The sequence below is a fragment of the Neomonachus schauinslandi genome, chromosome X (assembly GCF_002201575.2).
Source record: "Neomonachus schauinslandi chromosome X, ASM220157v2, whole genome shotgun sequence".
Classification (NCBI taxonomy): Eukaryota; Metazoa; Chordata; class Mammalia; order Carnivora; family Phocidae; genus Neomonachus; species Neomonachus schauinslandi.
In genome coordinates this window covers 68,937,375-68,951,795 of record NC_058419.1, presented here as the reverse complement: position 1 = coordinate 68,951,795, position 14,421 = coordinate 68,937,375, and the positions used below count along the sequence as shown (strand labels likewise).

The 14,421-nt window shown below is 40.4% G+C and overlaps 1 protein-coding gene across 1 annotated transcript in view; it reads right to left on the bottom strand.

Annotated features, from left to right (window-relative positions):
• HDAC8 (histone deacetylase 8) overlaps positions 1–14,421 on the bottom strand; it is a 215,038-nt gene that overhangs the window by 116,945 nt on the left and 83,672 nt on the right. Inside the window, exons 8-9 of the mRNA XM_044911727.1 lie at positions 6,523–6,695; positions 3,938–4,032 (exon numbers count right to left, since the gene is read on the bottom strand). Coding sequence (XP_044767662.1) covers positions 3,938–4,032; positions 6,523–6,695 — 268 coding nt within the window. The remainder of the gene's footprint in view (positions 1–3,937; positions 4,033–6,522; positions 6,696–14,421) is intronic.

Here is a 14,421-nt window from a genome sequence, read left to right as displayed (position 1 = left end):
TATAAATCTACTTGATTCTTTTCAATGGCTACATATATTCCCTCATATGAGTCAGGCATAGTTTATCCAACCAGTCCATCAAAAGTGGTCTGGTTAAGTAAATATTTTTCATTCACTAGATTTTGTTAGTAAACCTAACTGATTCAGATATATACATATACCTAATATGTCTGTACATACATATATATATATATATGTATATATGCATACATTACATAACATAACTGCCATACTCTATCCTGGATCATAGGATCCAAATAGTATTACTGGATTACAGAACATTCTTATATATGATAGTCCATAAACTTTATTACACAGAGTGGGTGATTTGCTAAATTAGCCATGTACCTGGTCTTTGTATGGGACTTCATGCCACCTTTGGGCTTTCTCTATGGTAGAGATACCTGAGCCAGGCATATGGGCAGGTTTCCTTCCTCTCAGCTTTCCAAGCTGGGCCCAACTCTTCTTCCAGATGGGATTGCTTCTTTATTCCATGCCCGGCTCCCCAATTCCTGAGCTGGGACTAACTCCCTGATCACTGGCTTTATGACATCACTGGTTTTATATCTCATGAGCACTGTGATTGAAATCTCACCACTAATGACTTATAATATTTGTGCTGGGCTTGTCTTCTCAACTCCCTTCCCTCAATTGGCAATCTAGTGTTTTCCCATGGACACATCTGTTTCCTACAGCTGAGATACCTGGTACTTCTTGCAAAGGATGGGTAGTTGCTACTGGAAGCTTTTCCAGCAAAAGGCTTCCAATTCTTCCATCTTAAAAAGAGTTTTCCAATGTGAATATTGAGATGCTTATTATTCAAATACTCATTTATTAAGTTGTTCATTCAATGAATGAACACCAACAAGGTCGGTAGCTAACACTGTGCTAAGCACTGAGGGGAAATACAGACAACCAAAACACAGATGACCAAATGAATGGTATAGACTATGTTATAGGAGTGTACTTGAACCTCTTTACAGGTTTGCCTTTCTCAAGTCTCTCCCTTTTGCAATCTATCTTCCATATGCTATTGAGTAAGCTTTCTAAAAACCAAAGCTCATCTGTTTTCACAGAAAAAAAAAAGTATAAATAAACTCTTTAGTGCAGCGTTCAAGTCTCTTCATAATCTGGCTCCAATTTTCATCCAAGCCTTAATTCTTCCCACTTTCCCTCATAAATTCTGTTCTACTACATATCAAACTTCTCCCTCATCCCATGAGGCACCAGGTCTTTTCCAACCCTTGTTCCCTTTGCCTAGAATGTCTTTCGCTCTTCTTCACCTGGCAAACTCCCAATCAACCTCCAAGATTCAGTTCAAAGTCTTGGTGAAACATTTCTTCTATTCTCCTCAACTGTCCTGGATTTGGGCACATTGTTCTGTCGCCTTTATTAGATGGTGAAATTTTTGAGGGCACTGGGTTTACTTGCTAGTCTTTGTAGCTCTGAATTCAAGTTTGAATAGGGCCTGGCAAGTAATAGGGTCCCCATGAATACTTGTTAAATGAATGAAGGAATAAATGAATGTGAAGGAAGAGCTCAAAGGGCCTTGGTATACATATGGTAAGGGATTTTTAAAGGCACAGGGCTTGAAACTGCACCTAGGAAGACAAGAGACAGATGGGGAAAGAACATTTGGAGGAGGAAGATTATTATCCTAGGACACAGAAGAACACAAGCCCAAGACTGAAAGTGAAGACAGTGAGGGGGTCAGCCAGACTGTAGCTGACTGCTGCACTATCTTGACCTTTTCATTGACTAGATTTCTCAATTATATTTTCAGCTCCTAGAAGGCAGGGTATTTTGTACACTCCTTTGTATCCCTTTCATATTTGATGCACATCTCCACAATCATTGTTCCTACTATCTTGTGGTTCTTACTCTGCTCTGTAATATAATTATTTGTGTATCTACTTGTCTCCCTGGAACTTATACCAGCCTCCCTCCCAGGCTGCTTGAGGTAAGAGACAAGATGAGGTCTTAGTGTCTTTGCATCTTCCAAGACACCTAGCATGGTGCCTGCCACACAATGGGTGCTCAGTAAATATTTTTTGATGCACCATTTGTTGATCTGATTACAGAGAACCACAAGGATATCTGTGTGCAACTGTGTATTGTGGCACAAAACTTATATATGCCTTCACACTGTGCAGTCTATTTTTGGCAATTTTCATTAAAATGTTATCTTATTGTACATGGAAGACTGTCATTTCAATTTTCTTCTTTGTTCCTTCTTGGATGACTCACATCTCTTCTACCAGAAGGATATGACAGAAGGGATTCAAAAAGGGTTTGGACACATTTATGAGCGACAAAGTCATAAATGTCTGGGTATAAGGAGTTGCTGGGAGCATGCAGAGGGGAAGGAGAAAACTTGCATTTCAAAAGTGCCTATTATGTGCCAAGAACTGTGCTAGGCAATTTGCATACATTGTATATTATTTAATCTGGCAGAATATGTCAGCATAAAGGGGACATGCCTATGTATAAGGCCCAAACCCTATCTATTCAGGCACATAGCTTCTCCAGGTACCAGAGGCAGTATTCATCTTTATTAAAATTTTATCAACCTTTTAAGACAGATGAATCTATGGATTTGCACTGTTGCCTAGGAACCGAACACTCGTTTTCAATTCAAGCCCCTACAGTTTAAAACTCCTTTTTGACATAACTTGATCAGTTTTTAAAGTCTCAATGCTTTAAATTACAATGCACTCGGAGATAGTCCCACAGCAATAACAGCGATTACATTTGCTCACAAATGTAATTTGTTCGCTCATCTTTATATTTCATAAAGCTTCCAAATACTGAACAAAGGTAAGTCAAGAAAAGAGACTTCTATTAACCTTGACACCAGCAAATTGTCTCAAATTATAGCATGCCTTCTATTTGTATTCTAGACACACTGAGTGGTTTTTCAGAGATACATATTATACCTCATTTGTGTTTAGAAGAAAATTGGAAGGGAATTAGTTGAAGTTGTTTCTAATTTTTAAAAAACTAATAGTAACTTTAAAAAGAATAGTGCTCCCAAGTGTACAGATCCTGCATCTGGCAGGAATCAAAACATCCCCGAAGTACCATCTCTATGGGGAATGGCTTGAGAAAGCGGGGCTACAGTTACTGGTTCGCACACTGGTTTTATTATAAGCCACACAATCAGTCTAAGCCCGACAACTGTACATCTTGATCTGTGATGACATGCTTCCTGCCAGGTGTGGGGAGGGGTGGGAAGAGAAGGGGTACACCTTCACATAAGGGATAATCAGCACACTCACTGGGCTCAGACAGCTTTCTGTTAACCTGTTTTGAGAAAGCTAAAAGAGACATCCTTGCTTCAGAAAGTGGATAGGCCATCTCATTTGACTAGAGAAAATGGCAAAAGTTCAAATGAAGTTTCACATTTTAGGTGGTCTTCCCCCAACCTCTGTGCGCCACTAATTGCTGGAAAAACACCAGACACATCTTTGTGGTGATTCTGTGTTTCTTAAATTTTACCTTAGTCAAAGAAAACTGAAAGACCAGGACTAACCCCAAGGAACATAGGTGTGACATACCACCTATGGGACTTTTGAAAGATAGCCAAGAACCCAGCTTATACATTTTAAAAATTGCTCCTTCTGTTTTGAGACTAGGGGATGAAAATATGCACACATTCCAAAGAGTTCTTTGTGTGAACAGGTGACCCCTTCCCACAGTCTCTGTAATTAATTGAGAAATTAAAGTTAGTTGGCCTTTGAGATCTCTTGTAAAAAAAAGGCAGAAGGTCTTGGATATTTTGGAACAAGAGTCCACTATTCTGCCAAGACAGTGTGTTATTGTTATTGGAGTGTCTCTCAACAAAACGGTATTGAGTGGTGAGGACGTGATTTTGATTAGGTGGAATGACTCAGCTCTTCCCCTTAAAGAAGAGAGGACTTGTCAGAGCCTTACTTACCTCATGATCTGGGATCTCAGAGGATAGTGTTTTCCCTAGGATGACCCCGGTCAAGTATGTCCAGCATCGAGCCGTGTTGGCAAGGTTATAGCCTCCTGTCTCCATCAAGAATTGTGAAGTTAGGAAAGAACAGTCACAAAACAGCAGGAGAGGGAAGGAGGGTAAGGAAGGAGAGAAAAATGTTTTAATAAAAGGGCTAAAAAGACAACTCCAACTTGCAGAATTTCCCCTAAACATCCCTTTATGATGTTTTTGAACCACCTAGTAGACGGACTTTAGTGGACTAGTCAGACCATGCATAGTGTGGAACTAGGAAGTCTAAGGCCTGCAAAGATTAAAGAGGCCCTCATCTCTGAACAAATATGTATCCGAGGATTCCAAGCTCCTCCATTTCATCAAGTCATCAGCAAGATTGAGATCCCTGGAACCCGGATCTCTTGGGGCAACCTACCCAATGTCAAGGTTTCTGTGATGAATTTTGCAACAATTCTATAAAACGGCTGCTGGATGTAATTTGTATGTTAAAGCCACTGGCAGATATAGCCCTAGAAATACCCAGGAAAGAGAAATGGAAAATGCTGACAGACATAGACTTCCTTCTTTCAATGATCAGCATTTTCCTTTTCTCCACAAAACACAGGCCTAGTGACAGAGATCAAAGAGAATGAGAAGAGGAAGGGACTGTTGACTGACGCTCTGACCCATCTCGTCAGGTTCTGTCACAGTCACCCAGCAGCCATATTATACTGGCTAATAATCAGCATATTTTTGCACTGAATAGATGTGTTCTGCCATGCAAGCATTAGAACATTGGCCTTTAGCTAAATTCCAAGAGTGTGAGGATGAAATGGACTGATTTCCTAACCTCAGTGCAGCCTGAGGGAAATAGAAGCTGGTCTATTTTAGGTAGGGTAACCATATAATTTACTGTCCAAATGGTACATTTTAACAGTAAAAGGGAACACTGGGATAACATGTATAAATTGGGATATATGATCACCTTTCTCTCAAGCCTTGAAAGCCTTTCTCCTTGAAAGGTCAGGGATACTGGGGATTTTGGAATGTCTTTTAGGCCTCAGTGGGGTCCAATGAAGCTTGGGGACATGGCCATCTCCACTGGTTGTCTATGTGTTACTGGGGATTGAGAATTTAAGTGAAATAGTACACTTATTACTTTAAACACTCCTGATGTGAAAAATCTGAATTTAGAAGATCAACTTATTGGGTATGATTATTTGATTTCAAAAAGATTCACTCTAGATTTTAAGTAGTAAGCTCTCTCTGGTACATATACAGTATGATTTGATTTGCAAAAATTCCATTTACATACAGGAATTTTCAGGAATACACATACTGCATAAGAAGAGTTATATATCCAAAAGCCAAAACTTTGGGCTGAGAAAGCAAAGAGACTTTGAAAATGCCAAGTAAAGGCAGTAGCCACAAACAAAAGTTGAATTTGTGCAGATGTACGTTGTGGAAAGGGCTTTTTTCTTCCCCTTGGTTGTACCTGTATCATCATCAGCATCCTTAGTGCTGTCAAGGAAAGTAATATGTCATACAATACTTATCAATTTTATCTCTTCCCTGAGTTGAAGTTAATAGATGTTTTGCCAGCTTTTCATAAGATGTTGCCTCTTGTAAGCACCTGTAATTTTGATCTCTCTAGGATTTGAGGCTGCCAAAGGACCAGGCTTATGTATTTGTGTTGAATACTCACTCATTTTCATAAGGCCTTCCCACAGCCTCCTCTAATTTGGTTTTTACAACAGGTTGACAAAACAACAAACTATTAGCTGTTCCATAATACATGCATTTTAAGCTCAATCTGCTTGACCATGTTATTTTAACACACCAATCCATTCACCCAGTGAAATAAAGATTGTGCCAGATGGATAGTCAGAAGATTCTTAGCAAGGAATCTTCAAAGGTAGTTGAGGTTGTAAAAAGTACCTTTCGCAAATGTGTAAATGCTTCTATTGAATAGACCCAGCTTTATGTTGGTTAAGTCATACAAAATGTCAGTACACACTGAAGGCAAGGATGCCCAAGAGACTCTAGATCTCTCAATTTTGCTTTATTGTAACAAATCCATGCTTCTTTTGGTGGGGGTTAGAGGGAGAAGTCATCCTTGAATTCAGCTTAGATATTTAATTAATTCATGTATTTACTACTTATATATGAGTAGACTTAGAATTTTAGTGGTACGTTTCCAAAAGATGATTATTAGAACTGAGAGTCAAAAACTATATTGAGAGGAGATGGATTGAAGTCCACTGAAGTTAGTATCTGCTATTCTTAATAAGATCTGATGGCACCTTTAACCAAAGGACCTTTGCTTCAGGAAGTGAAACTGAGACTTCAGAGTGCCAAGGAGTCAATGCACATGCCAAGCTGAGGAGAAGTGTGTCACAGTACTTCCTTATGCTGAATTGTGAAGGGGGCAGAGTTCTTTGACTCAACCCTCTGGATCACAGGCAGGTTGGTATTATCCAATCTAAGAAAGCCAAGTTTTCCTCAGTGTCAATGGACAAAACGTGGAAGAAGGTCAGCAAATTCTCCTGGTGACCTTCCTTTGTACTCACCTCCTCCCAAAATGAGTGTTGCCAACTGCCACTGAAGGATGTACTTAAGACATTTGCCAATTCCCACTGGAGTCATGTTAAAGGAGCACATGGGATCCCCAGCAATCGTATCAGCTCCCAGCTGTAAGACCACTGCTTTGGGATTAAAGGCTATGTATACCTCCTTTAGTACACTGTAGAAAAGAGAAAGGATAGAAAATGTCAGAAAAAGATAGATCAGTTTGGTCTAGGGGTGGTGGTGGTGGGGGGGAGCAGTTGGAGGTATAGTTGAGTCAGCAAATAGTGAAGGAAAAAAAGACCCAACTTGTCAAAGTCATCAAACTTTTCATCTAAAAAGGGTGAATCAGACTGTATGTAAATTATACCTTAAAAAACCCAAATCAGGAAAAACATTCCCTCCACTTTCACCTTACCAAGGACCAAGTTTACCCTTATGCTTTAGAACACAAACTTCCTTTAAATATTCATATTCACTTAACTTCAACAGCCACAGGACAGAGTATACATATTTACTCCATTTTACAATCTGGGAAAGTAAGACATATACACTGAACAGTTCTGATGATTTAAGATTGTCAACATACTTGGAGTTTATTATCTAGTTATCAATGGAAATTGCTGCAGAGAATTAACATGCTTTGAAAGCATAGATGTTACCAGCTTACTTTCTATTATGCTAAAGGACTTCTGGGTTATGAAATGTAGCCCTCCCTAAATCATATGTAACCAGAGTCTTATAGAGTAGGAAATGATAACCACTGATCCAAAATTATAAATCTGAAAGCACCCTAAAGAATAAGTTGTAGTGAGCAATAATAAGGATAATTTTGGGTAGAATCATACAGTGCTATTAAATCAATGTAACAGCTTTTTTTCCCCCCTGACAGTTAGAAGCATCTAACTTCTAAGGAAGTTGTCAGTGTGACAGATGACCTTAGTCAGGCTTCTAGTATTATCATTAATTGAACAATGACACTGTCCAGAATACATTCTTCGGAGTTATAAGGTCCCTCCTCTCAAGGGGCTTACAATCTAGTTTCCAGACAAAACATATACCAGTCCTCATGGGCCTGAGTAACTCTTACAGAGACATATAAACAAGTGCAAATTAACATACTTCAGAGTTGAGAAAATGCAGACTCAGAAAGTGATAAAAAATGTTGGGGTTAATGACCCCTTCATAATCAACATGTCAAATTATACCAGTGTAGCAAAAACAGAAATATTCCAGATCCTCCGAAAACTGCAAAAAGAATTCAAGGGATATAAAATGTTATTCTCCCAAATTCATATGTAACCGGGGTATTGAAACTATTGAAAAGTGCTCAGCTGCAGAGGTATTCTTTGATTCAAAAGACTGTTTTGTTTTGATTTCTCATCTATGCAGACAAATATTGTGTGACTGTGGAAATTATAAGAATATTACAAAACTTATGGCATATGATCCTTAATAGAGAAATACTCAAGCCTGTTCTCTCTTTCATGTGCTTATCTCCTGATGCAGAGGGAAGGTAAGCCACCTGAATAGTTAGCTAACATTTATTAAGCATCTACATGTACAGGGCACCCTATTAGCTGCTATCAGGAGACACAGAAGAAGGCATGATTTCTGTTCTGTAGAGGTTTATAGCTTAACAGGAAGAAAGGGGAGGCAAGAAAGACTAATGTTTCCTCATTCATTCTTTCCCTCATTTTGCACCTATTTACTGAGTGCCCTCTGTGTGTCCAGCATCTAACTGTACAAGATGCTGCAGGAACAAAGATGAGTATGACACAGCTCTTATATTCATGTGGCTCAGAACAGAGGGGAAGGCTCATACTATGTTAATCAGTAATTAAAATACAATGATAAATGAAGTATCAGAGATGGCACAGAGAAGGGACTAACTGACTTTTCTAGAAGATGTTAGAAAAGGCTCTACACAGGTAACTTTTGACTTAGGTCTTAAAAGATAAGAACTACAGTGAACCACCTATTAAAATGGCTAACATGAAAAAATAGTGATAACATCAATTGCTAGTGAGGATGTGCAGAAACTACACCACATATAGCTTGTGGGTGGGAATGCAAAATGGTATAGCCACTTTGGAAAATAGTTTGGCAGTTCCCATCAAAATTAAAAATAGACTGGGACGTCTGGGTGGCTCAGTCGGTTAAGCGGCTGCCTTCGGCCCGGGTCATGATCCCAGGGTCCTGGGATCGAGTCCCACATCGGGCTCCTTGCTCAGTAGGGAGCCTGCTTCTCTCTCTCTCTCTCTCTCTCTTTCCCTCTGCTTGTGCTCTCTCTGTCAAATAAATAAAATCTTAAAAAAAAAAATTTAAAAATAGACTTACCATATGAGCCAGGAATCGCCTTCTTGGGCATTTATACCAGAGAAATTAAGACTTATTTTTATATAGGAACTTGTACACAAATATTCACAGCAGCTTTATTTGTAACAATCCAAACTGGAAGCCACTCAGATGTACTTCAATAAGTGAATGGTTAAACAAACTGTGGTATATCCATACCACTGGAATAGTGTTTATCAATAAAAAGAAACAAGCTATTGATAAATGAAAAAAAAAAAACTTGGATGGCTTTCAAAGGAATTATGCTGGGTGAATAAGGCCAATACAAAATCTATACTGCATGATTCCATTATACACCATTTGTTAAATAACAATTTGAGGGATGGAGAACAGATTGGAAGTTGCCAGTAGTTAGGGATGGGTGTGGCTATAAAATAGTACTATCTGACAGCCTTGTGATGATGGTACAGTTCTGTATCTTGACTGTGGTGGTGGTTGTGGTTATGCAAAGCTACACATGTGATAAAAATCTCATAGAGCCACACACAAACACACACACACGAGTGCATGCATAATTGGTGAAAACTGAGTAAGCTCTATGAATTGTACCAATGCCAACTTCTTAACTTGATGTTGAATTATAATTGTGCAGGATGTCCACATTGGAGGAGGCTGGGACTTTCTTGTACATTTCTTTGCAACCTTCTTTGAATCTATAATTATCTCAAAATAAAAAGTAAAAAAGAAAGACTAGGAAAAGTTTACAGGCATGTGGGGTGAAGATCGTGGAGTTGGCAGCAGGAACGGTTGTGAGGGTTACTGGTAGGAGGCAAGGTTCAGAGAAGGAACTGTACATACAAGAGCATGATGGCTTGAAACAGGCAGGGGTGGGAGGGAGGCTAGTGAAGTAAAAGAGGGTTAGGACACATGGGGCCAGATATGCCAGGCAGGCTAATGGGTGGGGACTTTTACTTCAAGAGTATGGAACATCTCAAACATTGTGTGTGTCTGTGTGTTTCCATGCATGTACGTGTGTTGGGGGAATGATCAGATTTCCATTTTGAAAAGATACTCTGGCTATAGCGTAGGATATATTGAAGGTTATCAGGGGGCATTTGCACCCATCCAGGCCAGTGGCAGCAAGGGAAAGGAAGAAGAGATGGATTTGGGGGATACTTCTAGGGTAGAATTGATAGGGCAGCACATACTGACACACAAGAAAAGCATATATATAAAACATTCATGAGTGTTTTGTACTAGGACAGAGAAAAGGATAAAGGAAGGCAGGTGTTTCTGGGACAGCTGTTTGAATGACAGCCAGGAAGAGAAAACGAGTCCCCAGGGAATTCTGATGAAGAGGGCTCTGGATGGCTAGAGAAAAGGGTAAATGAGAAGCTTTGGAAAAGGTAAGGTATTTTGTACACAGTGTAAACATCAAGGCCACTGCAAGTGAGGACATCTTCCATGTGAGGGCTACATGGTGGACACTCTTAAAGACTGAAAGTTTCCATTTGGTTTGACAGTCCAACAGGAGTCACTGGAGAAGTACGGGGACTGATGTTGCTGAAAAATGATGCTTAGGAACTCTGATTTTTGCTGTTGCATGGAAGGCCAAAGAGAGAAAGTCTGGAGGCAGAGGGGTTGGCAAAAAGGGTACTGAAGCATTCTAAGCACAAGAGCATCAGGAAGCAAAGTAAGATATAGTTGGAAAAAAATGAGAGGGCTAGGTGACAGACTGGGTGGGGGTTGGGGGCGGACAGAGTAGAAAACACACTGTGCCAATTCCTCCAGAATTCACAGGAGGGGGAAAGAGAAACTGAAATATTTCTTCTCCTATTGCAACTTCCAAATCCGGTGTTCTTTCCTCTCATCAATCTCGCCTCTTTTGAGTCAATGTCATTTGCTTATACTACTCAAACAGTAGCAAAGGTCCTAGCTAGAGACCTACTACAAGGTACTCTTTCACCACCCTTAAGGACTTTAGCACCTGGTTCACAAGTTTTTCTGTCTCTCCCTTTCCCTGTCATTTTTCTTTGTAGATCACTATTCATTTGCTTACTCACATCTTGATTCAAGTACCTCTTCTTACCTATGCTGGGCACTAGAGATACAGAAATAAGACCCAAGGAGCATATTGCACAATAGGGAAAGAAGATAGGAAAACAAGTAACTGTGATCAGTGCTATAATATCCATCCACTCATTCAAAAAAAATGTTACATAAAAGCCTACTGTATACCAGGCACTACGCTGGGCAAAGGGTTTACTGGATCTTTTTTAAAAAGATTATTTATTGGGGCGCCTGAGTGGCTCAGTTGGTTAAGCGACTGCCTTCGGCTCAGGTCATGATCCTGGAGTCCCTGGATCGAGTCCCGCATCGGGCTCCCTGCTCGGCAGGGAGTCTGCTTCTCCCTCTGACCCTCCCGACCCTCCCCCCTCTCATGCTCTCTCTCTGTCTCTCTCTCTCAAATAAATAAATAAATAATCTTTAAAAAAAAATAAAAAGATTATTTATTTATTTGACACAGAGAGAGAGCACAAGCAGGGGGAGCAGCAGAGGGAGAGGGAGAAGCAGGCTCCTCGCTGAGCAAGGAGCCCGATGCGGGGCTCGATCCCAGGACCCTAGGATCACGACCCAAGCCGAAGGCAGACACCTAACCGACTGAGCCACCCAGGCGCCCCGGGTTTACTGTATTGAAGAGACCTGCCCCTTCCCCCTGTTACCTTTCTGATTCTCTGAAATCACAGTTCCTTCACCTTTTGAACAACAGTGATGTCCACATGCACATCACTGTTATCTCTAGGCATAGCCATGCTTTGGGGCCTGCTAAGGAAGTGCTTGTAAATGCTCTACTTCTAACACCCTGAACTCTGAACTGCTTTTTCTGTGTACAATTTTTTATCTTTCTGTTGAACTTGTTCTTCATTCTCATTTTAACTCCCATTTCCTTGTCTTCCTCCTATTTTCAAAGTCCACCAGTTTATCTTTTGACTTCATTTGCTTCACTACTCATTTTGGAGAATATGATTAGTCATTTCAAAAACTCTTATTAGCATACTTAATTCCCTCACACCTTTGTCGTTTTTGCCTTGTCAATCCTTAAGCCCTGGGATAAACCACTCTGTCAGTATTTTCTGCTCTGTTCTGCTGGAGAAAACTGAGAAGTTAAGCCAATTGCTTCCTCTATAGTTTATGCTTACGACTCCAATTCAACAAATTCTATAAACATTTATTGAGTGATCGATATGTGCCACTTCCTCTGTGCAGCTTGGCAATAATTTGCTTCACCTCTTGTTCATAAACAATTACATTTCTTGCAGCATCTAGTCTATTTTTTTGAAAATATAAATACAATGAGAGTACATTCTTTTTTTTAAAGATTTTATTTATTTATTTGTCAGAGGGAGAGAGAGAGAGCACAAGCAGGGGAAGCTGCAGGCAGAGGGAGAAGCAGGCTCCCCACTGAGCAAGGAGCCCAATGTGGGACTTGATCCCAGGACCCCAGGACCATGACTGGAGCTGAAGGCAGACACTTAACTGACTGAGCCACCCAGGCATCCCAGGTGTACATTCTTGATGCTAAAAAAATCAAATAAATATAAAAGTCTATCACAGGGCTGCCTGGGTGGCTCAGACAGTTAAACATCTGCCTTCGGCTCCAGTCATGGTCCCGGGGTCCTGGGATAGAGCCCTGCATCGGGCTCCCTGCTCGCCGGGGAGCCTGCTTCTCCCTCTCCCTCTGTAGCTCCCCCTGCTTGTGCTCTCTCAAATGAATAAATAAAATCTTAAAAAAAATAAAAATAAAAAACCCCAAAAGTCTACCAAATAAAAGTGAAAAATCTCTCTCCATCCCCACTCCCTCTCCAGAGGTGACTGCTGATTCATTACACATAGCTTCAACCAGCTCAGTCAAGTATGAGGCAGACAGTTTGATGTGTATCTTTCTAGATTATTTCTTAATATTGCCTTCCTCTACCTCTTTTCTTTTTTTTAAAATATTTTGTATATATTGTTATGATGAAAATTGCTGTTTCTTTCTATTCTTATTTTTTTTTAAAGATTTTATTTATTTATTTGACAGAGAGAGAGACAGCGAGAGAGGGAACACAAGTAGGGGGAGAGGGAGAGGGAGAGGGAGAGGGAGAGGGAGAGGGAGAAGCAGGCTTCCCTCCGAGCAGGGAGCCCGATGCGGGGCTCGATCCCAGGACCCTGGGATCATGACCCGAGCCAAAGGCAGACGCTTAACGACTGAGTCACTGAGGCACCCCTCTACCTCTTTTCTTTACCTGACAATGTCTTCCCTCATATTCCTCCTTTTCCTTGAGGCTAATTTTACCACCTAGGCACTGGATCCTCTTCCCTATTGCTCTAAGGGCCATGTATCACCAATGAGCTCTTTCTTACATCTTTAGCCTCTGCCTTCCCACTAATTCTGTTCCTTTAGGTTGTAAGTTGTCTATCTCCTCCTCCCCTTCTCAGCACTGCCAAATTTACCCACTTACAGGCCACCTATACAACCTTCGTGCAATCCAGCTTCTGATCTTACTGTTCTCAGTTTCTCTCTTGAAGGGAGAGAGACCTCTGGGTTATGAGACCCCAAACCTTTTCTTTGTTAACTTTTTTAACTTCTCAGAAGCAACTGACAGTTGATTCTACTCCCAAATCTGCTGTTGGTCATCAGTGGCTACAGCTCCATTAAAAATATTTTTAAACCTTTTTTAAAAAGCAACTTTATTGATGTTCACATAACATACAATTCCCCTATTTAAAGTGTACAATTTGACAGCTTTTAGTATATACACAGAGTTGTACAACCATTACCACAATGAATTTCAGAACATTTTCACCACCGAAAGAAACTCTGTACCCATTAGCTGTTACTACCCATTCCTACCATTCTTCAATCCCTAGGCCCTGGCAACCACTAATCTACTTTCTGTTTCTATGGATTTGTCTGATTTTGACCGTTCATATAAATGGAATTATATAATATGTGGTTTGTAACTGGCTTCTTTCATCTAGTATAATATGTTCACAGTTCATCTGTGTTATAGCATATATCAGTGCATTATTCCTTTTTATGACCAAATTACATTCCCTTGTCTGTAAATACCAAATTTTCTTTATCCATTCATCAGCTGATGGACATCTGGGTTATTTCTACTTTTTTGGCTAATAAGAAAAATGCTGCTATGGGCGCCTGGGTGGCTCAGTCGGTAAGTGTCTGCCTTCAGCTCAGGTCATGATCCTGGAGTCCCAGGATCAAGCCCCACATCGGGCTCCCTGCTCAGCGGGTAGTCTGCTTCTCCCTCTGACCTCTCCCCTCTCATGCTCTCTCTCTCTCATTCTCTTTCTCTCTCTCAAATAAATAAAATCTTTAAAAGAAAAAAAGAAAAATGCTGCTATGGGCATTTGTGTGTAAGCTTTTGTGTAGACAGGTTTTCATTTTTCTTGGCTCCATACCTCAGAGTAGAATTTCTGGGTCATATGGTAACTCTATGTGTAGAAAGGTGACTTGCAGGCACAAGGAAGTTTATGACAAAGAGCACACATTCTGGGCAAGGTGACCAAGGTGAACCATGAACAGTTTAGTTTGCCTCATTTAT